The 21,864-nt window shown below is 40.8% G+C and overlaps 9 protein-coding genes across 9 annotated transcripts; 8 read left to right on the top strand and 1 right to left on the bottom strand.

Moving 5' to 3' along the window:
• Positions 1-80: 80 nt before the first annotated feature.
• Positions 81-527, top strand: ATC70_002859 (uncharacterized protein; the record flags this gene model as incomplete). The annotated part of the gene is made up of 1 exon (XM_064822229.1): positions 81-527. The coding sequence occupies one exon, from the start codon at positions 81-83 to the stop codon at positions 525-527; it is 447 nt and encodes a 148-aa protein (XP_064681915.1).
• A 2,359-nt stretch (positions 528-2,886) lies between these two features.
• ATC70_002858 (uncharacterized protein) lies at positions 2,887-6,327 on the top strand (the record flags this gene model as incomplete). The annotated part of the gene is made up of 1 exon (XM_064822228.1): positions 2,887-6,327. The coding sequence occupies one exon, from the start codon at positions 2,887-2,889 to the stop codon at positions 6,325-6,327; it is 3,441 nt and encodes a 1,146-aa protein (XP_064681914.1).
• A 3,388-nt stretch (positions 6,328-9,715) lies between these two features.
• Positions 9,716-10,167, bottom strand: ATC70_002857 (uncharacterized protein; the record flags this gene model as incomplete). Its single annotated transcript, XM_064822227.1, has 3 exons — positions 9,716-9,757; positions 9,823-10,103; positions 10,152-10,167. The coding sequence occupies 3 exons, from the start codon at positions 10,165-10,167 to the stop codon at positions 9,716-9,718; spliced, it is 339 nt and encodes a 112-aa protein (XP_064681913.1).
• A 579-nt stretch (positions 10,168-10,746) lies between these two features.
• On the top strand, positions 10,747-11,735 carry ATC70_002856 (uncharacterized protein; the record flags this gene model as incomplete). The annotated part of the gene is made up of 2 exons (XM_064822226.1): positions 10,747-11,000; positions 11,078-11,735. 2 exons carry the CDS (start codon positions 10,747-10,749, stop codon positions 11,733-11,735), a joined length of 912 nt encoding a protein of 303 aa, XP_064681912.1.
• Positions 11,736-12,064: 329 nt separating this feature from the next.
• ATC70_002855 (uncharacterized protein) lies at positions 12,065-12,916 on the top strand (the record flags this gene model as incomplete). The annotated part of the gene is made up of 1 exon (XM_064822225.1): positions 12,065-12,916. One exon carries the CDS (start codon positions 12,065-12,067, stop codon positions 12,914-12,916), a length of 852 nt encoding a protein of 283 aa, XP_064681911.1.
• A 225-nt stretch (positions 12,917-13,141) lies between these two features.
• ATC70_002854 (uncharacterized protein) lies at positions 13,142-13,957 on the top strand (the record flags this gene model as incomplete). Its single annotated transcript, XM_064822224.1, has 3 exons — positions 13,142-13,423; positions 13,495-13,662; positions 13,727-13,957. The coding sequence occupies 3 exons, from the start codon at positions 13,142-13,144 to the stop codon at positions 13,955-13,957; spliced, it is 681 nt and encodes a 226-aa protein (XP_064681910.1).
• Positions 13,958-15,552: 1,595 nt separating this feature from the next.
• Positions 15,553-16,924, top strand: ATC70_002853 (uncharacterized protein; the record flags this gene model as incomplete). Its single annotated transcript, XM_064822223.1, has 6 exons — positions 15,553-15,636; positions 15,696-15,793; positions 15,866-16,292; positions 16,356-16,505; positions 16,587-16,673; positions 16,751-16,924. The coding sequence occupies 6 exons, from the start codon at positions 15,553-15,555 to the stop codon at positions 16,922-16,924; spliced, it is 1,020 nt and encodes a 339-aa protein (XP_064681909.1).
• Positions 16,925-17,905: 981 nt separating this feature from the next.
• On the top strand, positions 17,906-19,050 carry ATC70_002852 (uncharacterized protein; the record flags this gene model as incomplete). The annotated part of the gene is made up of 4 exons (XM_064822222.1): positions 17,906-18,032; positions 18,088-18,639; positions 18,707-18,810; positions 18,880-19,050. 4 exons carry the CDS (start codon positions 17,906-17,908, stop codon positions 19,048-19,050), a joined length of 954 nt encoding a protein of 317 aa, XP_064681908.1.
• Positions 19,051-19,785: 735 nt separating this feature from the next.
• On the top strand, positions 19,786-20,049 carry ATC70_002851 (uncharacterized protein; the record flags this gene model as incomplete). Its single annotated transcript, XM_064822221.1, has 1 exon — positions 19,786-20,049. The coding sequence occupies one exon, from the start codon at positions 19,786-19,788 to the stop codon at positions 20,047-20,049; it is 264 nt and encodes an 87-aa protein (XP_064681907.1).
• Positions 20,050-21,864: the final 1,815 nt, after the last annotated feature.

The raw sequence follows: 21,864 nt of genomic DNA, 5'->3' as shown, positions 1-21,864 counted from the left end.
CATCCTTTTCCTCTCCTCTTGTTTAACTTTCTACAAAATCTTGTTCTATTTTCTCAATATTTATATGCTTTTATAAGATGATGTGCGATACAAATTGGTGTACCTTTTGTGATAATGCTATCAGTCCTTACTCTGATTCTCTCTACTGCTCAGAAGATTGCCTTCGTCAAGACGCTTTAATGCACCATCCTATGCTTGGCTATGATTACGCCGAATTGGAAGGATTTCCTCACAGCACTCAAATGCCATCGCTCGTAAGAAGAAAATCATCGATCCCAACATTGGCCGCCAACAGTAACAACAGCAGCACTGATTTCATTCAATTGCAAAAGATTCCATCGCTCTCACCATCCCTATCGTCATCGATCTCATCTTATTCTTCAGTTCATCCCTGTGATACCAATGCAGATTTCAACAAAAGTAATAGTGATACCTACGCCGCTGCTTCTTACTTTCATCCAAAGCCACGCAAAGTCTCCTCCATCCCATTCATGGAACAGCTAAATCAAGCATTGCTTCAATGCTAATTTATTTGTTTACTCTGTACACACACACTCTCGCATCACATCATATCATAAATTATATATACAACTCAACATTTACTTGATTAATATAGCATATCTTCCCTTTTGTAAATATTAATATCACATACATATGCCCAAAAAAATACAAATAAAACCTCTTAATAATGATGACAGAATAATTTGACCCGACCACTTGGCTCGTACAGTCGTAAATGTACAGTGAATCCAACAAGCAATGTCGCAGCCAATTAAAATCGATGTCGCTAGCCGATCAAAATCGATGTCGTTGTGTGATCAACATCAATTTCGCATGCCATGTGCTTTTGAAAATGATGTCGATGCCACCATGGTTTCTTGGCACTCGAAAGATGTAAAAGCAGACCTTTTCTTCTAGGTGGTGATTTTTCTTCTTCCAGTTTTTACAAGTTAACATGAGTACAGTATTTTTATTTGAAGACGGACATGGAAATGTCGTTGATTAGAATGGTGGCCCTGAGCCTATGGACTACATTGTTGATCAGGATGAATTTGTTGTTGAGGCGATTGCGGCTCATAGTGAGTACTAAAAACATGCAGCATCCAACGAACCTTCATCGGCTTGCCCAATGCTGATAGAGAAGCCAAAAGATCAAGACATTCGTATGAAAAAAGCAAACGTAAAACGTGATTATCTCTTCTCTAATCATATCCATTATTAAGAGCCGGGCAAAGCTGAATATAGCTACCGGCGAAGCCGGCAATGGGGAGGGGGTTTGGAGGAGGGGCTTACCCCCAACCACCAAGAGCATAACGCATCTATTTCAATACTTGATAACATTGATTTATAGGGGAGTTTTAGCGTAGCGAACCAGAGATGCAAAACCATGGTAATCAGGCGTCTAATCCAACGCTTGGTAACATTGATCTATATGAGGGTTCGATCGCAGCGAAGCAAAGGTGCAAATCTATGACAACTAAGTATCCAATCCAGCATTTAGTAACATTGATCAATACGAGGGCTTGATCGTAGCGAATCGAATATGCAAAACCATAGTATTTAAGCAGCAAATTTGATTTCTCATTTCCTTTATTAATAATGGATTGTTTGAAATCTACTTATATAGCAGATTTTATTGTTACTGACGAATGTTTATGCTTCGGATGGCTCTCTGTCTTTGTTTCCCTTCGGTGAGAACCAACCTGCACAGCGGCAGCTTGCGCTTCAGATTGCCTCCCTTGCGTATCTTATTATCAGAATACTGCTACTTTCATTTTGACTCTCCACTTACACATGACAAACCTTCATATTATCTGTAGATCTGATTCTTATGTGATGCTCTACATTTATATATACATTGCTACTTTATTTACGGGCAAGTATAGCACACTGGTACTTTCCCTTTTTAGTGTTTAGTGTCCCTAATACAGCAAATCTGAGTGCATTTGAGCTGCGTTTTCTTGCGTTTAGGGCCGTTTTAGATTGTCAGAATAACACCAGACAATTGCTCTCATCTGATGCTTACTTTCTGACACCTTTGCTCAACTTTTTGGGGGCCCAGAAAACATGGCCAAAAATCAGCCAAAAAGCATGATGTATCCCTCATGGTTTTCATCAAAAATCAAACGATCGCATTTTTCACCTTGATAATGAAGAATTTTACTATGGTATACGAGCCTTTCAGCACTTCGGGTGGTTTCCTGACCTACGCTTCGCTTCGGTGGAAACCAACCTACGTTCAAACGGCTCGCGCTGCCGCGGGCCTTTGGCTAATATCCCAAAATTAATATAGCTAAAATGTTAGAAGAGGAACCCTGATTGTTGATTGATATGTAATCACTAATCGTATGAGTGTTTATGCTTCGGATGGTTCTCACCGAAGCGTAGCAAAGGTAGAGAACCAACCTGCGCAGCGGCAGCTCGTGCTACTGATTGCTCTTGCGTATTTTATCAAAATACTGCTACTTTCATTTTGACCCTCCACTTACACATAGTAACCCTTCATATTATCTGTGGATCTGATTCTTATGTGATGTTCTACATCCATATACACGTAGCTACTTCATATACGGGCAAGCAGCATACTGGTATTCCCACTTTTTAGTCCTTAGTGTCCCTAATACAGCAAAATATGAGTGCATTTGAGCTGCATTTTCTTGCGTTCAAGGCCGTTTTAGATCGTCAGAATAGCCCCAAATGGTTGCTTTCATATGGCAGTTACTTTCTGACACTTTTGCTCGACTTTTTGGGGACCAAAAAAACATGGTCAAAAATCGACCAAAAAGCATGAGGTATCCCTCATGGTTTTCATCGAAAATTGCACATGCTGATGACTATAGGGCCAGGAATCAGCTTTTTGGTCAAATTATCACTCACCTCAACACTATGCCTAACATTCTGCCATCATTACTGATCGCAGGGGATATGAACTACTGTTTTGACAATGCTAGTTATCACCACTCTCACCGAGCAGGTAAACCGAAACAGTTTATGGAATTCTTGAACACCCATTTCTCTGATTGCCTCAACCCGAGAAATGAACCTCATGCATACACCTTCAAGCGCGGATCAACCATGTCTACCTTGGATTACATGTTTGCTGGACAGGGTATAGCTTCAAAGATGAGCGATGCCACCAACTCGTTCCTCCGTCCTGAATGGACTGATCATGCTCTTGTGACCAAAACATACACAACCGGATTGACAAACTGTGGTAAAGGCATTTGGCGTGCAAACCCTCACCTTGCCAAAAATCCTAGGTACAGACAGAAGTTGGCTGATGAAATCGAGAGATTCGTGGCGACCAAATTGGACTACAATCTTTCAGCTCAAGACAAATGGGATTTGATCAAGCGGAAGACCAAGCAGGTTACTATCAACTTTGCTAGACATCATGATACTTGGAGAAAGGCCAGAATCAAGGCGCTGCAAAGCGAGAGGAATAACTTGCTGCGATGCTACCGGAATGACATTGAGTGCTTGAAACTGCTGCTGCCGGATGTGGAGGGAGAGCTATCCAAGCTACAGCAGGAAATTGTGGAGATTCAGATGTTGAAAGCAGGCCGCCGATGGTTGGAGCAGAGTGAGAAGTCCCCAGGATATATCAAACACACCATTGACCAGCGTGTTGACCAACGGACAATTGCAATGTTGAAACATCCTAGCACTGGAGAAGCTTGCCTAGACACGGAAACCAAACTCAATGCTGCTGAATCCTTCTACCAGGATCTGTACACGGAGGAGCCAATTGACATGGATTGCTTGAATACCATGCTCGGTCATATTGACCGTACGGTATCACCGGAGGATGCTACAATGATTATGGAGCCAATAGACTATGATGATATCTTGGACGGTGCCCGTCGAACCCCCAAACAGAGTAGCCCAGGACTGGACGGCATTGGCTATGAGATACTTTACCTCCTTGTCTCTCACCCAAGCTGTCGTGATATTATCCATCAGATATTTAATGACGCTGTTCGCTCGGCAAAGTTCCCCAAATCTTGGCAGGCCTCATGTATCATTATCTTACACAAGAAAGGTGACAAGAGTGATCTAGCTAACTACCGTCCCATCACATTGATTGCAGCGGATTGCAAGGTCTTTACTCGCATCATGAACTCTAGAGTTGTCCAAGTGGCTAACAGGATTATCACCCCTTATCAATGCGGTTTCTTGCCCGGCCGTTATATTGGGGATCATGGAATGTCTCTCCAGGTGATTATGGATAATGCTCAGTCTGCTAGCTGGCGGAACCCCTCCAATTTTACTGCTTATGCTGGCATCATGCTTGATAATGCCAAGGCCTATGACCGGGTCCACCCAAAGTATCTCTCCCAAGTACTGCTAAAGTTTGGCTTCCCTGAAGCGTTTGTCACATGCATTACCAACCTGTTCTTCGATAACTCCATCTATGTCAATGTAAATGGCTTCTTAACCGGGGCAATCTCTCAGCGACGAGGGATTCGTCAAGGTGATAGTATCTCGCCAGTCTTGTTCAACCTGGCCATTGAGCCGTTCCTACTCTCCATAGTCAACAATGTGAACCTCACAGGATACAGCCTGCAACACGTCAAGCTCCCACACCAAATACAGAACCCATGGATATCTCCTGCTCCCATCAAGGTCCTCGCGTACGCCGATGATGTCCTGTCCTTTGTGAAGTCGCAAGATGAATTAGTTGAGCTCCAGGATCGTCTCAGAGTGTACAATCAAGCCTCCAATGCCAAGATCAATTACAGTAAATCCGTCGCCTTCCCGCTGCACGGCGGTAAGATGAAAGATACTGATGGCCAACAGGTCAAACGTTATGTCACTACTCAACTGCGTATGAAATGGTACGACAGCCACTCCACGGGTTATATCAAGTATCTTGGATACCCACTCTGGTTTGCTAATCACCAACGCGATGTCTTCGTCTCAGAGCTACTGGGCAATATCAGGGTCATGACTGACATCTACGGGTCTAGAAAGGTCTCACTCTACGGCAAGGCCAACATCGCCAACACGCTCATCCTCTCCAAGCTGTGGCATGTTATCCGAGTTGTGTCGCTCCCTCAAGAGGTTTTGAAAAAGATCAAGTCCACCATTTACCAATTTGTGATGTCCGGTTTGTTCCCACCGCTCAAGGCAAACTCATTCTTTCTACCTCGTGATCAAGGCGGGCTAGGCCTGATCGACATTGGAGCACAACAAAAGTCGTTACAGTTTCGATACCTACGAGTCTTTCTACTCGGTAACCATGGTCGCCTACCTGGCTTCACATATCAACTGCTCACTCACGCACTTCGTCTCACAAACGACGTCGCTCATCATGCCCTGCCTCTCTTGTTTCCATCTGCTCGCTACAAGAATACGCTGAATGGTCTCCATCCATTCCTATCGATGTTCAATGCCATGGACATCTGCAGCCTTCACAGAGACTGGGATAGACGCCCAACAATCACTACCATCATGAGTCTCCCCCTCCTTGCTGCCTTCAACCCCTTTGCTGTTACAACAGACCTGGAATTCATGACCAAAGATTCGGTTAGGAGAAGTTGTATCCGCGACTTCTTTGCATATGACCTTGCTCAGCATAGCCTCCAGTTTCGACCTCGGTCAGAATGCCCCACACCAACCACCTTGAACAAAGTTCGTCGTGCCCTAGCCAACCATCAGATCTCCTTCCAACGCTTTGTCAACCACAACAATGCCGGTGAGATGGATTTCCTGCCTTTCGTTGAATCCATGATCTACCAACAGCACCCAATCTTCAAACTGCCGAATAGAGAGCTCCGTTTCGTCATGCTAGACATGGCTAACCTCGATGTCGGTAGACATTACAGTAACCAACTCAGCAAACAGCAATGGAAGGCATTCTACAAGAACACGATGCACTACTCAGCTCGCAACCTTTGGTACAGAATGATCCACAAACAAAGCTCAAATCAACTGGCAATGGCCCAACGCAATCTTAAACATGCCGCATCAGACCGCTGTACCCTTTGCAATGAAGTGGAAGACGCTCAACACCTGCTCATCAGTTGCGTCCATAAACTTGATGTCTGGGACTCCTCCTTCAACGAGTTCCTTAGCTACCCCAAAACCGCCGATCCACAACTTATCTACAACTCAATTATGCACTTCAAACTGAAGCATTATTATATCTACAATTATGACTTACACATTACCATATATGACCTCTTTGCCACCATTATGCGTACTATCTGGAGACACCATTATCAACAGTTTTACAACCTCATCCCCTTTAATGCCATCCAAGTCTGTCGCCACATCCGCACAGAACTGTTAAGATTGTCAAATCTTAGGCAACTCTCCCATTAGTCTATTATTCAAGATTTATATATGGCAAGTCACTTTGTCTCCATACACTTGTCCATCTCTTTGATGCATTTGTTTTATTTCTAATTACTATCCTAATAAAATAATATCATCCAAAAAAAAAAAAAAAAAGTTTTCATCGAAAATCAAACGACCGCATTTTTCATCTTGATAATGGAGACTTTTACTATGGTATATCTTGAATCAAAATGTTTCTATCAATCCAAAGCAACCTCTGAAATTATCTTTGTGGGACTTTGATATGTAAAATTTCGACATTTTGGCCATAAATCTCTTTTCATATTTTTACAAATCATTCAATAAGTGAATTCAAAACATCTATTTTACTTAGTACCATTGGAAGCGCCTTGAAAAGTACTCCAGGAAAGCTTAAGGAAGCATGGGGTGATTATCATACTTCACTTAGTCGAATCTGCAAAAATAGCTCGATCGAGTCCAAAATTATCAAAATATGTCCAATCTGGAACAGACTATGATTCTGGGTTTGAATTAATTTTGGCTGGTAGGGCCAGCTGGAAAACTCATGCCCTTTTCATAAGGCAATACAGTAGTAAATGCCCTTGAAGCGTATAGAAAGTAGGTGGCAGGTCATAGCACTATCGTTTATGATGATATTTTATTGCCTTCTATATCGTTCATAATGATATTTTATTGCATTCTATATTTAATAACGTTAGTCTGGACATTGACAATGCATGGGTTGCATAAAATGTCTGCAGTAAGTAATGAAATCTCTGAGGCTCTGAGACGTCGCTCAAATAAAACATTGACAGCACTGAGCAGAGGAAAGAGGGTAGAAATTACAGTGGTTTTTGTTGATTGATTGTAAAATCATTATTCTCATATGAGCCAGGTCTGATAGATGCCTTGAAACTCAGGTTCCATATTAGGATTGTAAAGTGCAAAAGTACTGAACATTTATTATGTTATGATATGAGCCAGGTCTGATAGATGCCTTGAAACTCAGGTTCCATATTAGGATTGTAAAGTGCAAAAGTACTGAACATTTATTATGTTATGATATGAGCCAGGTCTGATAGATGCCTTGAAACTCAGGTTCCATATTAGGATTGTAAAGTGCAAAAGTACTGAACATTTATTATGTTATGATATTGAATCAAAATGTTTCTATCGATCCAAAGCAACCTCTGAAACCACTTTGATGAAGTCTTCATATGCAAAAATTTTGATATTTTGGCCCAAAAACCTTATTTCATATTTTCTAAAATTACTCAATAAGTTCATTCAAAACATTTATTTTACTTGGCACCATTAGAAGCGTCTTGAAAAGTACTATTAGAATGTATTAGAAAGCATCGGATGATTATCACAGTTTATATGGTCGAATATCAAAAAGTAGATTAAAGAAGTCGACAAGAGACAGACTGTGGCCAATCTTGAGCAGAAATAATAGACTGAGTTTGAATGAGTTTTGGCGGCGGTGGCGGCGGGCGGCGCTGCTGCTGGCTGGTCCAAATGCCTTTCTGATGCTGACAATGATAATGGCAACGATGGATTGCGATGCTGATTAAATGGGGATCATGGAATTGAAAAGACAATTGCTTATCTCGAGCAACTTTTTTTTCTTGGAAGTTTTTTCCCTATGAAGATGTCTTTTGCAATAACATTATCTCAAAAATACGCTGTAGATCTTACACAAGTCCTGTATTTACATGGCCAGTTTTATGCTGTCATATCAAGAGCAGCATCAGCGAATGGATACTTCTCCCTCCTGATTTTGATATAGCCTTCTCTTTTTACTATTAACTGATTGTTTAAAATTTACTTGATATGCCAGACTTTTATTATTTCTGATTTGAAATGTCCTCGGTGAGAGCCCGCAGGGCAACGCCGTCATCGACCGTAGCGATATTGATCGGCTAGTGTGCGCTATACTGTCCAGGATAAGGTTAGATTTTTCGACCTTAAGATTGAGAAGTGTATGAGCACATCAGCTGCAGCGAAGCAGTTGGGGATTCACATCCGGACTGCTCAGAGATGGGTTAAACAATACAATATGTGTCCTGATAGTATTTTTGAGGTTTGTAAGCAGGCTGGTCGTAAATGTATCTTGAGCAAAGAACATAAAACGGCTGTTGTCAACTTTATGGATGCTAAACCCTCTGCTGTTGTTGTTGAAGTGACGGAAGCAATTTAAAGATCTTAAATTTTCACGTAGCACTGTTTATGATTTCATGAAAAACGAATTCAATCTTTCGTTGAAGAAAGCCGACTTCCATTCTATCGAAAGAAACAGAATTGCAAAGCTCGAGGAGCGATACAATTGGGTTTGTAAATGGGAAAATACAGACATGAACTTCCTGACGAATTGTGTGTTTCTTGAAGAATCTGCTTTTGATATAAACATGAAACGCTCCGGAGCTTGGTCCAAAAAAGGTACGCATGCCATAGTTACCAGGCCTACTACGAGGGCAAACACGACATCTATCTTGGGCGCTATCTCTATTGCAGCTTTGATTGCAGTCGGTTTAAAAAAAACCAAGGCTTGCTAAGAAGAGAAAGGCTGGAGAATATGTAAGCTCAGGAACTGTAACAGTCCACTACATTAGTTTCTTAAAAATGACTCTCGATGAAATGGACAAACATCCACATATGAAAGGTCACTACATAGTCATGGATAATGCGCCCATTCACACCCATGAAAACATAAAGAAGTATATCGAGTATCGAGGTTATAAATGTGTGTATCTTCCTACTTGCTCTCCTGAGCTTAATCCAATAGAACAATTTTGGGCAGTGGCAAAAAGTAAAGTTAAGCGTTATCGGTTTTTGCAGGAAGGTACTTTGACAAAAAGAATAACAGTGGCCTGCAAAAGCGTGGAGAAAAGTCACTTCAAAGGTTTTGTTTTGCATTCTTACAAGTGCTGGAATAAATGTCGAAATAAAGAACCTATGTAATGGTCATCAATGGCTTCACCGCAGCCAACAATGAGCGATGCGAATCAGGAAAGCGGAAAAAGGTGATCTACTTTGGCAAGACTTACAGCAAAAAAAAAAAAAAAAAAGAGAGAGAGAGAATCATTATCCGTAACCGGTGCAAGCTTAACCAGTGCAAGCTTAATGTAATCGGTGAAAGCTTAATGTAACCGGTGCAAGCTTAATGTAACCGGTGCAAGCTTAATGTAACCAGTGCAAGCTTAATGTAACCGGTGCAAGCTTAACCAGTGCAAGCTTAACCGGTGTGAGCTTAATGTAACCAGTGCAAGCAACTGTTGTAAACCAGTAGAAATCGGAATAAGAGTTCCAAAGGCCTTGGACATAGTAAATGGATGTATTTATTCATGAACATTTGATTTGGAATTTAACTTTTGCATGTAAATCACTGGTTTTTTGAGGCCAGACCTGACCGTTACCTGCGGTTGAATATTTTTTTCATATGATCTCCTATTCCCTACCAAAAGATAAAAGAAAATCAATCGTTTATCCATCGCTTTTCAATTGTCTAAGATGACTTACAAATCCGGGCTTCAGCACCCATAATTTCCTTGCTTTAATCACGTTATACCCTTGACGCATGGATTTGGATTGACCAAAAGACCCATCATTCTTAATCCATTTACTTATCTGGTTAGCAGTGATCGAATCCTTTGCACTCGGGATATTGGCTGTCACCAGGTTAAAGATGTCCGTCTCGGTTAATGATTTGAAATCATAGTGGCTCTTGGAACAACTTGGTGGATCAATTGTTAAAACGCCACACAGAAAGTCCAAGATGCTTGCTTTTGTTGGTTTGATGTCTAAAAAAAAATATTAGATTTGAGTATACAGTGCTCTAAATTTGTTACCATGACAACTGTCCATTGATTTGCATGAGCTGGAGCCTGAATGAAAGGAAGGAATTGTAAGAAGGTAAGCAAATGACATTTCTAAGAAACACTGATAGCTTACTGCTTTCAATCGTAGTTAATGCATAATCATTGCTTTCAGCAGGTCGAATGACGTTTTTAGTTTCAATGTCATCTGGAAATTCATCTTGAGGAGGTGGTGTATCAGGGTATCCAAAACATGTGAAAGGATCGCGCTGGGCAGCTGCCTTGCCAATTGCAATGGGTCGCGTATTGCCTCTCTCCAATGTGTAAACAACTTCAAACGGCGTCTCTTCAACAATGGTCTTGCACTTGACACGATTAGCTTCTGTCACTGCCTCACCTAACACCAAACACGCTGCTTGTCCTTTTGTAATAAATTTTGTTATGACAATAGTTATGTTGTGGTCTCAAATAAAAAAAGTCAAAAAAAAAGAGCTATACTAAAAAAAACCAAAAAAAAGGGAAACACTACACACACGAGAAAATGAAAAGCCACTGCTTTCAAAGTAAGTTTTTGATATCCAAATAAATTTGCATTTCTTTCGTAACCCACAAGGAAAAAAAAAAAAATATGCCAGCACCATTAATATCACCAGCAGAAAAGAAATACATTGAACAAGGCGTTGAACAAGACTGTCGCTCTGATGGCAGAGCTCGTCTTGAGTATCGTCATGTTGTCTTGGAGAGTGGACTCTTATCGCAAGCCTCCGGTAGTGCTCGTTGTCGTTTAGGTGACAGTGATGTGCTCGTAGGTGTCAAGGTGGAAATTGGCCAAGTGGAGCCTTCAAAGCCCAAGCAAGGACGTGTTGTCTGTAACGTAGAATGGTAAGAAGAGAGAGTGTGTGTGTGCTGATGGCCACAATGTTGATTGGCATGTATTGACACACTCGTCTCTCTTGTAGTTCACCTAGTGCTTCACAACAATTCGAAGGTCGTGGTGCGGACGATTTAAACAACTCACTTACACTTGCCATGGATCGTCTTTTCAACGGCTCACAAAGTGGACTTGATTTAGAGAGTCTGTGTATCATTCCAGAACAACAATGCTGGGTCATTTACATTGATGCCATGGTGATGGATGCTGCTGGTAACCTGCTTGACTGCATTATCATGACAGCTCGTGCAGCACTTTACAATACCCGTATTCCCAAGACAGAAATCGAAGATTTAGGAGACGGCGAGTTCGAATTTGAAGTGGTAGACGATGTAGAAGATGCAGAGCCCCTCAAAGGTTGGGAGAACTTGCCCATCAGTGTGACACTGTACAAAGTTGGACAACGCTATATCATCGATCCTACTACTCTGGAGGAATTGTGCTCGCAAGTGACATTGACGGTTGGTGTGAATAAGCATGGTCTTGTGTGCGGTATAAAGAAGGGTCAGACTGGTAGCATCGAACCAAGTTTACTGAATGAAATGATTGGCACAGCTACAGCATTGGCGAAACCACTGATAGAACACATTGATGCCAAGTTGGTGAGCGATGAAAATAAGGTGTTGGAGAAGAAGAAGCTAGGTCAACATGTAGAGACGCTGGGCTTCTTTGCCTCTGTTATATAAATAAAGCTTCTGTGTAAATTTTGTAGTCGATTGACTTGTGTGTAAATCAGATGTTTGATATGCCCTGAGAGGATTAGCCATGTAGAGTGAAGCACATTGTAAGATCTAGAAGGGGATGACTTCTTGCTGCATTTGCGATGAAGCATTCAAAATGGTGCGCCTACTCACTTGATCATAGACATTACCAGAGTACACTAAGGGCATGATTTGATCAGTACAGCCAGCCAGCCAGCCAGCCAGCCAGGAAGAAAGAACATCTGCACTTCAATTTGAATCCACCTCAATTTTGAATTTTAAAACAAGTGCAACTCTTTCTTTGCAACCACTACATGTATGATAAAAGAGCTATCGTGCTGCTCTTCACAGCACTATGTGTCTGTCGCATCTATGCACTACCTGTGCAAGTGGGTAATGAAGTAGCTTTCGATCCTCCATATCGCTGGCCATCCCTGTTCAGCACGCCCATGGTCAAGCTACTAGGCGACACTTGTTACGAGAGCTTATTTGAAGAATTCAACATGGACGTTCCCTGCTTCAAATTGCTGATATCCAAAGGACTAGGCATTGGTATTGTTATTGGAGGCGCCATCGTCAAGATACCCCAGATCATCACCATTCTCAAGCATCGATCTGCGCAAGGCCTATCGCTCACCTCCTTCTTATTAGAGACCTGTGCCTATCAGATTGTGATGGTGTACAACATGCGCTTGCATAACCCATTCAGCACCTATGGCGAAGTCTTATTCATGACGTTACAGAATATCCTCATTTGTGTGCTGATTGTATGGTATACAAGCAAAGAAAAGCATTTAGCCGGCGTCACCTGCTTGGGTTTTCTTGGTATTTTCACGATATTGATCCTTGTGCCTAGCTGGTGCATGGCTCTCTTGTATGCAGCGCAGATTCCTATTGGATTGGCAAGCAAAGTTCCTCAGATTCGAGCCAACTATCTCAATCAATCGACAGGCCAATTGAGTGTATTTGCTGTTTTAAACTACTTTGCGGGGACAACAGCACGAGCATTTACAACATGGACTGAATTAGATGATCCCATCATGTTGGGAGGAAACCTATTGGCAAGCATCTTAAACGGCATCTTGGTGTTACAGTTGGTTATCTACTGGAAGAAGCAACCTTCATCATTGCCGAATCATGATGTCGTATGGACCAAAGCAGACTAGAATTGGGATTTCTTGATCTTCCTTTTTAGCATGTTTTTTTGGGGCAAGTACAGTGGAGGAGCGGAAAATCTCAAGCTGGTCTTGGAAACTGGAAAGAAGCTTACAAAACGCAATTACTGACTTTCAACGTTCCCATAGCCAGAAGCTGTGCCTAAGGTACATTTGTCTTATATAAAAGTGTAAAAAAAGATTTTCTATTCTCAGTTTTTCTATATAAATTAATTCATGTTATCTCAATTTTTGTATAAAAAGCCAGTTCAGTTGGCATCTTTCACTTCTTTATTCATCAAGCAACACAATCGCACATTGGCCGCCATGAGTCCCCAAGCTGTCGAACAAGAACAACAACAACCTGACGTTTCGGTGCAAGAGCAAATTAGATTGGCCGAGATTGAGAGAGATAACTTGGACATTGTCAAGAAGCATCGTGCTGACCCTGCTATCGTCGAATACGAAGCCTACAGCCATGCATCTGCCAGTGAAAAGAAGCACTCCTTGACCGTCTCTGTAAGTATATTGGGCTGGGAAATGGTCGATGAGAAGGGCATGTTACTCATTCAGGTACATGTTATGTATAGACATTGAGAGGCCCTGGTATGATCATTGTGCCTCCCCTTATGTTCTACAACAAGACCTATACAGAACTGACTTCTGTCCTTCATCTCGGTAAGAACATCTGTGGACATGATGGTATTATCCATGGTGGTTTAGCGGCTACCATCTTGGATGAAGCTTTGGCTTGCGTTGTAAGTGTACACTGCTGTCATGATGACATGGAAAGTAAACCTTAACCTTTTCTTGTTCATCTAGGCTATTCCTGCTTTACCAAACATGTTTGGTTTCACTGCCAACCTCAATATCAACTACAGAAAGCCCATCATGTCAAATCAATGGGTTGTGATGAAGGCCAAGTTGGATAAGAGTGAGGATCGTAAAGCTTACGTCTCTGCTTGGATCGAGAGTTTAGATGGCCAAACTGTATTCACTGAAGCTACTTCATTATACGTTTCTCCCAAGGTGCCTGTCAAGAAGCCTGAATAATTTATCTTTTAACTACTACCTATTAGATCTCCTCCCCCCTTCCCCCCTCCCAAATTACACCTCCTTAATCACTATTGCACACAAATATACTTGTACGAATAAAGCTCTTTCTAGATTATTATATAATGATAAGCAAATACTGTTTGGTTGACGCTAAAATGTGGTGTAGCAACAGGGTCTTGATCAATGTTTCCGTAAACTTGGTTTGTCACACATCCTTAAATCCACGTAAAATAATATTGCCGCTTAAAAGCGGTGGCACGTTTGAAGTGCTCAGGGTCGATTACTACACACACTGAAACTGCAACATTCAGATCTTTGTATTCCACTGCCTGGTCAAATTTACTTGAAAGCCAAGTGCGTTGTGAAAGATCAAAAAGTGAAGCCAAATATCCAAGCAAAGCTCTCGGTAGCTGGACGCGAGTATGATCCTTTCCGCTTGGTATACTCGGTTCATGATATATGCAGTTACCAAGATGTCAAGGGAGCTTCTTTATAGTCTAGAATAGTGTAGCTGTTCCTGAAAGTGTTGCTTGACATGTGTCGATTGATTTAATGTGAATAGATGTGCTTATCTGATGAGTAGGGCTTCGTATCTTTTCGCTGTACAAAGTCTCTGCGTTGTTTCGCTATGAGCTATATCTATGCTTCTCTGCTTCCGGTCCTTTTAAATACTACAGGTTGCAGATGCTCTTGCCAAATGGCGTGGTTCCACAAATGAGTTAACCGAAGAAGCGGCATCCTTCCAACAAGCTCTCATGTATGCTATAGTGATCCAACATCCGTCCATGGTGAATCTAAATTCAGCTGTCAACAAAGAGGTGGCATCTATAGCAACAGATTGAGGATTTTTAATCTGTCAAAACGAGCGATTGGCCGTCTTGTCAGATAAGAAGGATGATGATGACAATAATGCTAAATAGACTTCCATACTGAGTTGGATATTCCGTCATAGCCCTAAATGACGAAAATGGAACATCATTCGCTTTCAACAAACCCAAGCAAGAAGGAAGAAGAGAAAATGTAAATGGCATCACTTCTTTTTCCTTCCATGTGTTCGATCGTGTTGAAGGTATGATGATATTCACCTATTCGGCTTGTTATATTTATGTCTATTTTTTTTTTTTTTTTTTTTTTTTTTTTTTTTTTTTTGTAATTGATTTCGTACTACCAACAGCCATACAGGACATAAAAATAAAGCCAGCATATATTCACACCCAAACGTTTCTGGTCGCATGGTGTCCATTCGAAGCCTTTAAGGATAGAGATCTAGAAGGGCAAATGTCTTGTATCATGTCAAAAAGTATATTTAGACAGCAAGACAACCCGACAGGAGAGCAAAGAGAGGGAAAATGCAGCTCATTCGATCGGATGTCGACGACAAATCATATGATGTCCATTTTGTATGGTCAAAAAATTCCCATATTTTTTTTTTTTATTATGTTTGATTAAACTCGTTTCCCTTTCTTCCTTGTTTCAACTATACAAACGCGCATTTTAACTTAAGCCTTTTCATTCATCATCCCTTCCTACCTTTTTTTTTAAAAAAAACAAAACAAAAGACAATAGAAGCACTACAACACATATATACAAGTATGCGCCAGCAAGCACGAGCAGAATATTTACCTGGAACAACCGTTTTTGCAAAACTAAAAGGATATCCCTGGTGGCCAGCAAGGGTAATAGCATATGCGATATACACCATCTTCTAAAGCTAACTCCTGTGCTGCCCAATTAGATTGAAGTGGATTCAAATGTGCCAGCCAAAGTGTTAAAGCAAAAAAGCAAGACAAAAAATGCCTTATATACCGTGTTTTTCTATGGTTCCAGAGACTAGTAAGTTGTCGTGTCTTATAAACAAAAGGAAGGATGGGAAAAAGAGCAAAGGACTGAGCTCTCTTTTCACAGTGGGTTCTTTGGTCCAGATGCTATCAGACCTTTTGATAGTGCCATGGTGGAAAACGACCTCAAAGCAAAGAAGTTTAAAACCAAAGATCTGGAGCTAGCCGTCCGTCAAGCGTTGAATCCCTCTTTATTGACACAACTGGAAGAGGAAAATAACGAGGATGAAGAGGATGAGGATGCGGAGGACGAGGATGCGGAGGACGAGGAAGAGAATGAAAAGAAGGGAAAGAGTAAAAAGACATCAACAGCAGCGGCAAATAAGAAGAAACCAGTGGCAAATGGTAAAACAGCAAAGAAAACGGCAAATTCAGTGGGAACCACCACATCAGCACAAAAGAGAAAGAGTCGCAAACTGGCTACGGGAGGAGGAGACGAAGAGGATGCCGTAGGAGATACAGCTATTGGCGATAGCATGGATAGAAAGAGAAGAGTAAGTTGGACGGGTTATCTTTTGGGCTATCTGGTTGGGTTATCTGATGTGTGTCTATGATAGCGTAAATCCATGTCGCTTGAAAAGGAAGAAGGACATGAATCTCCAATCGCTCATGACACTGTAAAGGATGATATCAAGAAATCGCCAGAATACAAGAAAGTGTATCATATTAGACATAGATTGCAAAGATTAGTGTACAACAAGAAGGAGGTACGTGTTTGCGGATCTTGTAGTTGGAAGAGAGGGAGAGGGAGAAGCGTCGTGTTTTGACTCTTGCTTTCTCTTACTTAGGGTGAAATCCCACTCGATGATTACCCAAAGATCTTGGAGGTTGTCAAGGATATAGAGGAGGCACCAATGACATATAATCTTCTCAAAGTAAGTATTTTGGCCATGTCATTTGGATGTGGAAATGAAAATGAGAGTGCTGACATTTTGCTGGTTGGTATGTGTAGGATACCAAGATTGGCAAAGTCGTTAAAGCCGCTTGCTCTTATCCTTTTGAAAACGACACTGCCATCAAAGATCGCTGCCAGCAATTGATGAGAAGTTGGAAGACACATTTCATCGATCCTCAACAACACTCCAAGTTGAAATCGCAAGAGGATACACACATGCAAGATGTTTAAATAGCCAGAGAGGAAAGCCTTTTATATATACAGTGATTCTCTTTTGAACTTGAACTTTTTACACATGCACACACACACACACACACACACACACACACACACACATCAAGTCTCGTCTCAACCTTCTTCCAAACTATACAATCCATTTTACTCAACTCTTACAATTACAACACTCAACTCAGATCAACTCCAGTCATATACACTCATAAATAGCTTCTTGCCTCACTACCACAAACAAAGGATATGCAGTAATAAAACATGAAAAAAAAAAGGATAAAGAACTACATGAAGGGGGGGGGGGTGGGCAAAGTAAGTCCATGTGGTGCACTGTATGTCGACAGCGATCATTTCATTCATGTGCAGTCGAGTTGCATGTTATGTCTCTTTTGACCGTTCTTTAACAATAATCTAATTTGACGTCTTGCATCCATGCGTAATACAAAGAATTCCAGGAAGAGAGCAGTGGTATCCAATATGGCGGCTGTGAAAGCCTTGCAAAATGTCATCTCATCAAAGTACTGTCGATGTTATCCTACTAGTGATTACAGGCGTAGTAAGGCAGATCACTGCGAGCTGGAAATGACCTTTCGCAGTTTCTGCTTATATACAACACAGCATCTGACCTAATGAACAGCACCAACAGCAATGATTGTTCCTGTTGCATTCTATTCAACAATAATATATAACGTGGTCTAGCTTGTTGCTATCATGTGCAAGTCTACCAAAACTACTACTATTTCTGGTCTTGATAATGAAAACATTCTGTTTAGGAATTCAGGGCGTACAAGAAAGGGCTTGAGGACTACCAAAAATAGGATTATTATTATAGCTCTGGCCATTTTCTGATTCAAGTTGTTGTTGTTTATATGATGTCTCTTCTCTCGTACTCCTTCTGCTTATAGCTTGAATGTTTGTTTGTTGTTATTCTTTTTCCTCTTACTTCTTTTTCTTTTGCTTTTTTATCATTCATCCTACATAAACATGTTGCTGCTCATCACTATTTTGATTTTGACATTTGTAACTCAATTGATTCATGCAGCCCCTGCTGTGGATCAACCTACATATGAGCCAGGTGTACTGTATCTACCGGACAAAGCGATCGCATTAGGTAAACTAGGCGAGAAGACCTTGGCGTAAGAATGAGCGCTGACTTGCATGTATAGATGACGGATATAACCTGAGTATTCAAGGCGTTTTAGGTGGCATTGTGTTGATTGTATGTGGTTTGTTACTTGCATGTCGTCCCATGTGGGATAGAACACCAGCTGGTACTCGCACACAAGAATTAGCAGGCTTTGTTACCATGGGATTTGTTACTTGGGTGATGCTGGCTAATTTTGAGCCAGAACAAACGTATGGACAAGATCGCCAAACCATCTACTTTATTGTGCCTTTTGTTGTGGGTCTCGTCGTGATCACTTGCATGGCAGTGACAATTCAGTTATATCTCATGTTGATCGGTGGTTTGGGAGGTCTTGCATTTGGTTTGTGGATCTTGGGTTGGAGAGATGATTTGTCAATTACTTCAAATTCTGGAAGAGCCATCCTACTCACTGTGCTTGTGGTGGTGTTTATGGTGCTGTCGCTTTATTCGTGCTTTTGGCATCAGTTGGGTGCTGCATTGGCCGGCTCTTACATTTTCTTTATGGGGTTAGACATTTACTTTCACACAGGCTTCAATTACTGCTTTACTACGACATTGGATAGAAATCATGGTATATTTTTTGAACAATGTGGTGTTCTTTTTTTTTTCGAGGATTAACGTGTCTTGGATGATAACAGAACATGATTACCGGATGTACCGTGGTGTTTATATTATGCAATCAACGATCATTATCGCCTACATTGTAGGTTTTATATTCCAAGTGATTGGCCATCATTCCGATGTAAGTATATATTTACATGATAGCATGTGGTTGAGTAGAAAATGTTTTGCTAATTCAACTCGTTCATAGCATATTCGGATGCAACACTCGGTTGTCATGTCAACCCGAAACGATCCACGTTACATTACCAAACAGCCATTCATTGGAAGATACATGCCTGCTATGCCACCCCTTTGGAGACCTAATTGGTTCCAAAGAGGCGGTGCACCTGCTGTAGTTCCTGTCGCAACAGCAGTTTAAACCATATCCCGTGTATATATATATGCTAATCGACTCTTTGTATCATAACATCATTTACCATTCTACCCAATAAAAAATCATATCCTATCCTATAATTGCATCAGCTTATAGGTTTATCCTGTTGCAATGTTCTACAAAGAATAGACCATTTCCTCATTACCCTGCTTATTCCTCGGATAACAAGATATACCTTGATGTACATGCACATTGAGCCAGCTCAACCACATCATTACATTCAAAAAAAATCGCTTTATGTATTATCCGATGTCTAGATGCCAAATGTCTCAACATCATTTATATCGATTGAATCTATTCCGCTCTTCCAGATTTAGAGATTTCCTAATGTAGACTGTCGTAGATCTTTACCATGACTTTGATAGATCGTGGATATGTATACCATGCCTTAGACACGCACCATACTTAAAGGTACTGATAAAAGATGACCTTGACCAAATTTCAAACCATTATTTTCCATGGAAGATCATGCTCCAGCGGACGAGATTAGATTCCGATTTTGGGAGAGCAAGACAGTATAAGCATTATCCCATCCGAGGGTTGCCATATACGGCCAAAACATGGAGACATTGTGCCAATGAAATCACTTCCAGGAAAAGTACGGAAGTTGCGGCTAACAGTTTTGACAGCAATACGTTGAATATATAAAGAGCCATGATTTAAGCTACCAAACGGTTTTTTTTTTCATTATACTCTCTATACATATTACATCTCTTTACAATGGGTCTCCACATGCATATCCCTAAATTTATCAAAAAGACATTTGCTCACAAGCAAACCCAAGACGAAGATGACAAATTTACACCTGCTAATTCAGTCTACAGCTACTATACATCTCCTGCACCATCTATTGTCAGCAGTGCTTTCAGTCGTGATCCCATGCGCTGCGGTTCTCATCCAGATATCGTTGGCTACTACTATGATCCCATGGGCTGTAGATACAGTAATAATCATGGCATTGACACTACCAACACTGGTGCCTAAGGCGTTTGCCTCTTTCTCTCGCATTCACATGATACCCGATCAATTGAAACCAAAGTTTCTCAAACGCTTCAACGCTCTGCCGTTATGAAAGCAACATTATTACAGATCATCGCATTATCTGATTTACACATACACGCACTATTATATAGAATAATTACGCTTTAATATATAATTTCTTAATAAATCGCATACATTCATACATACCTAAATACTTTAATTTCTGGTGTTTCTTTATATTTGATCAGAATATGCTTTCCATTGTAAATCGATTCCAAAAAAAAAAAAAGAAAAATCATCAGATCTTAATCAAGATCAGCCACGGCAGTATACATGTTTCGCTTCACTAATGTTTCAAAAAAGGAAGCAACTGCAACAAACGATTGATCCAGGTTATCCCGGCGGTTGGCTCTATTCTCTACGATGTGAACATCCCATCCATATGTGGCTCGCCTATTTGTTTTCAAAGGAAACTGATTGCGCCAGCCACTTGAAGAATCGAGCACAGAGATTTGGAAGCGATTCTATAGCGATCCGAGTACTCCATGATAGCTTGTCTGAGGGCTGCTTTGTATTTACATCAGAAGAGGACATGCCCTATTTATTGCCTTTCCTTAGATATCTGTTACTAAATAGCAGCTTACCTGAAATGCAATGAAAAGCAGAATCTGTCACTTCTTTCGCGACGCTGGTATGAATTCATCAAAAATTGCAACATGATTTCACATTTGACCGTCTATATCATGGCAAGGAGAACTTTGACGCTGCAGTAAACTTGCAACAATCGCCAGCTCATCCAGCTATCTGCAAAAAGTACAATGTCAACTTTCCCCCCTATCACGGACGACATTGCACAATCGTTTGACGATTGCGATGCTCAGTTGTAGCACGTTTATCTCTACAGTGAACCCATTCCACAAATTGATTACTTGAAAGTGTCATTACAAGATAACCGAATACTACAAAATACACAATGAGAGAAGCATTTTATGGCACAAGCTTGATAAAATAAAAGAGCTGACATCCTGCAGAAAGATGCCTGTTCTAAAGAATTGATCATATGTTCGGTTGTCTATGAAGGATATGATACCATATTTTATTGAAATAAAGCGCTTTGTAGGAACCATAAGATGGTGCCCTATTGTACAGTAAGCTTCAACTACATATATAGATAGTCTTAGTAAGGTATAATTGTTGCAAGCTGTGCTTGATTCACATCGACAACGTATTGCTCTGCCCATGGAACGTAGCAAACTATAGTTGCTAGACGTGAACATTGAAATCTACAAAACAAGTTTCTTGGACACTTGATTTACAGGAAATACACCTTGTACATGTCAGTGAATACAAGGTATAGGCTGTATCATTAACACATGTGCAAATTTACTTATAATTAGAAGCGTCTACTGCCAAGAGAATGCATCAATTTCTTTTTGAGCCACAGACTAAATTTCGTACATTAGTATCACGCCCTATTTTCTTTACTCCAAAATGCACAGCAGTGTTTGCTGTTATTAATAGCTGAAAGATGATCTTCTCAACCTTGTGCTAACTCTTCCTTTGTTTCTGTTTTTAATAAGACGAAAGCAAGATGGTGTGACCAAAAGACAAAGAGACGAGATCAACAACCTACATATACATGTTTCATAGCATGATATGATGTATACACCAGCAAAATGACATGTGTTTTGTATTGGGCTTATTGATGTATAAATATATATATATATATATATATGAGTTCTTGATTCCACAACAGTTATGCCTAGTGGTATTTAATACTGATTTATCCTGTGCAACGAGATTTCATTTCACAGATCA

The sequence above is a fragment of the Mucor velutinosus genome (assembly GCF_035048745.1).
Source record: "Mucor velutinosus strain NIH1002 chromosome Unknown tig00000093, whole genome shotgun sequence".
NCBI lineage: Eukaryota > Fungi > Mucoromycota > Mucoromycetes > Mucorales > Mucoraceae > Mucor > Mucor velutinosus.
The sequence above is the reverse complement of the archived record's forward strand: the minus strand, read 5'-3'. Positions and strand labels throughout refer to the sequence as shown.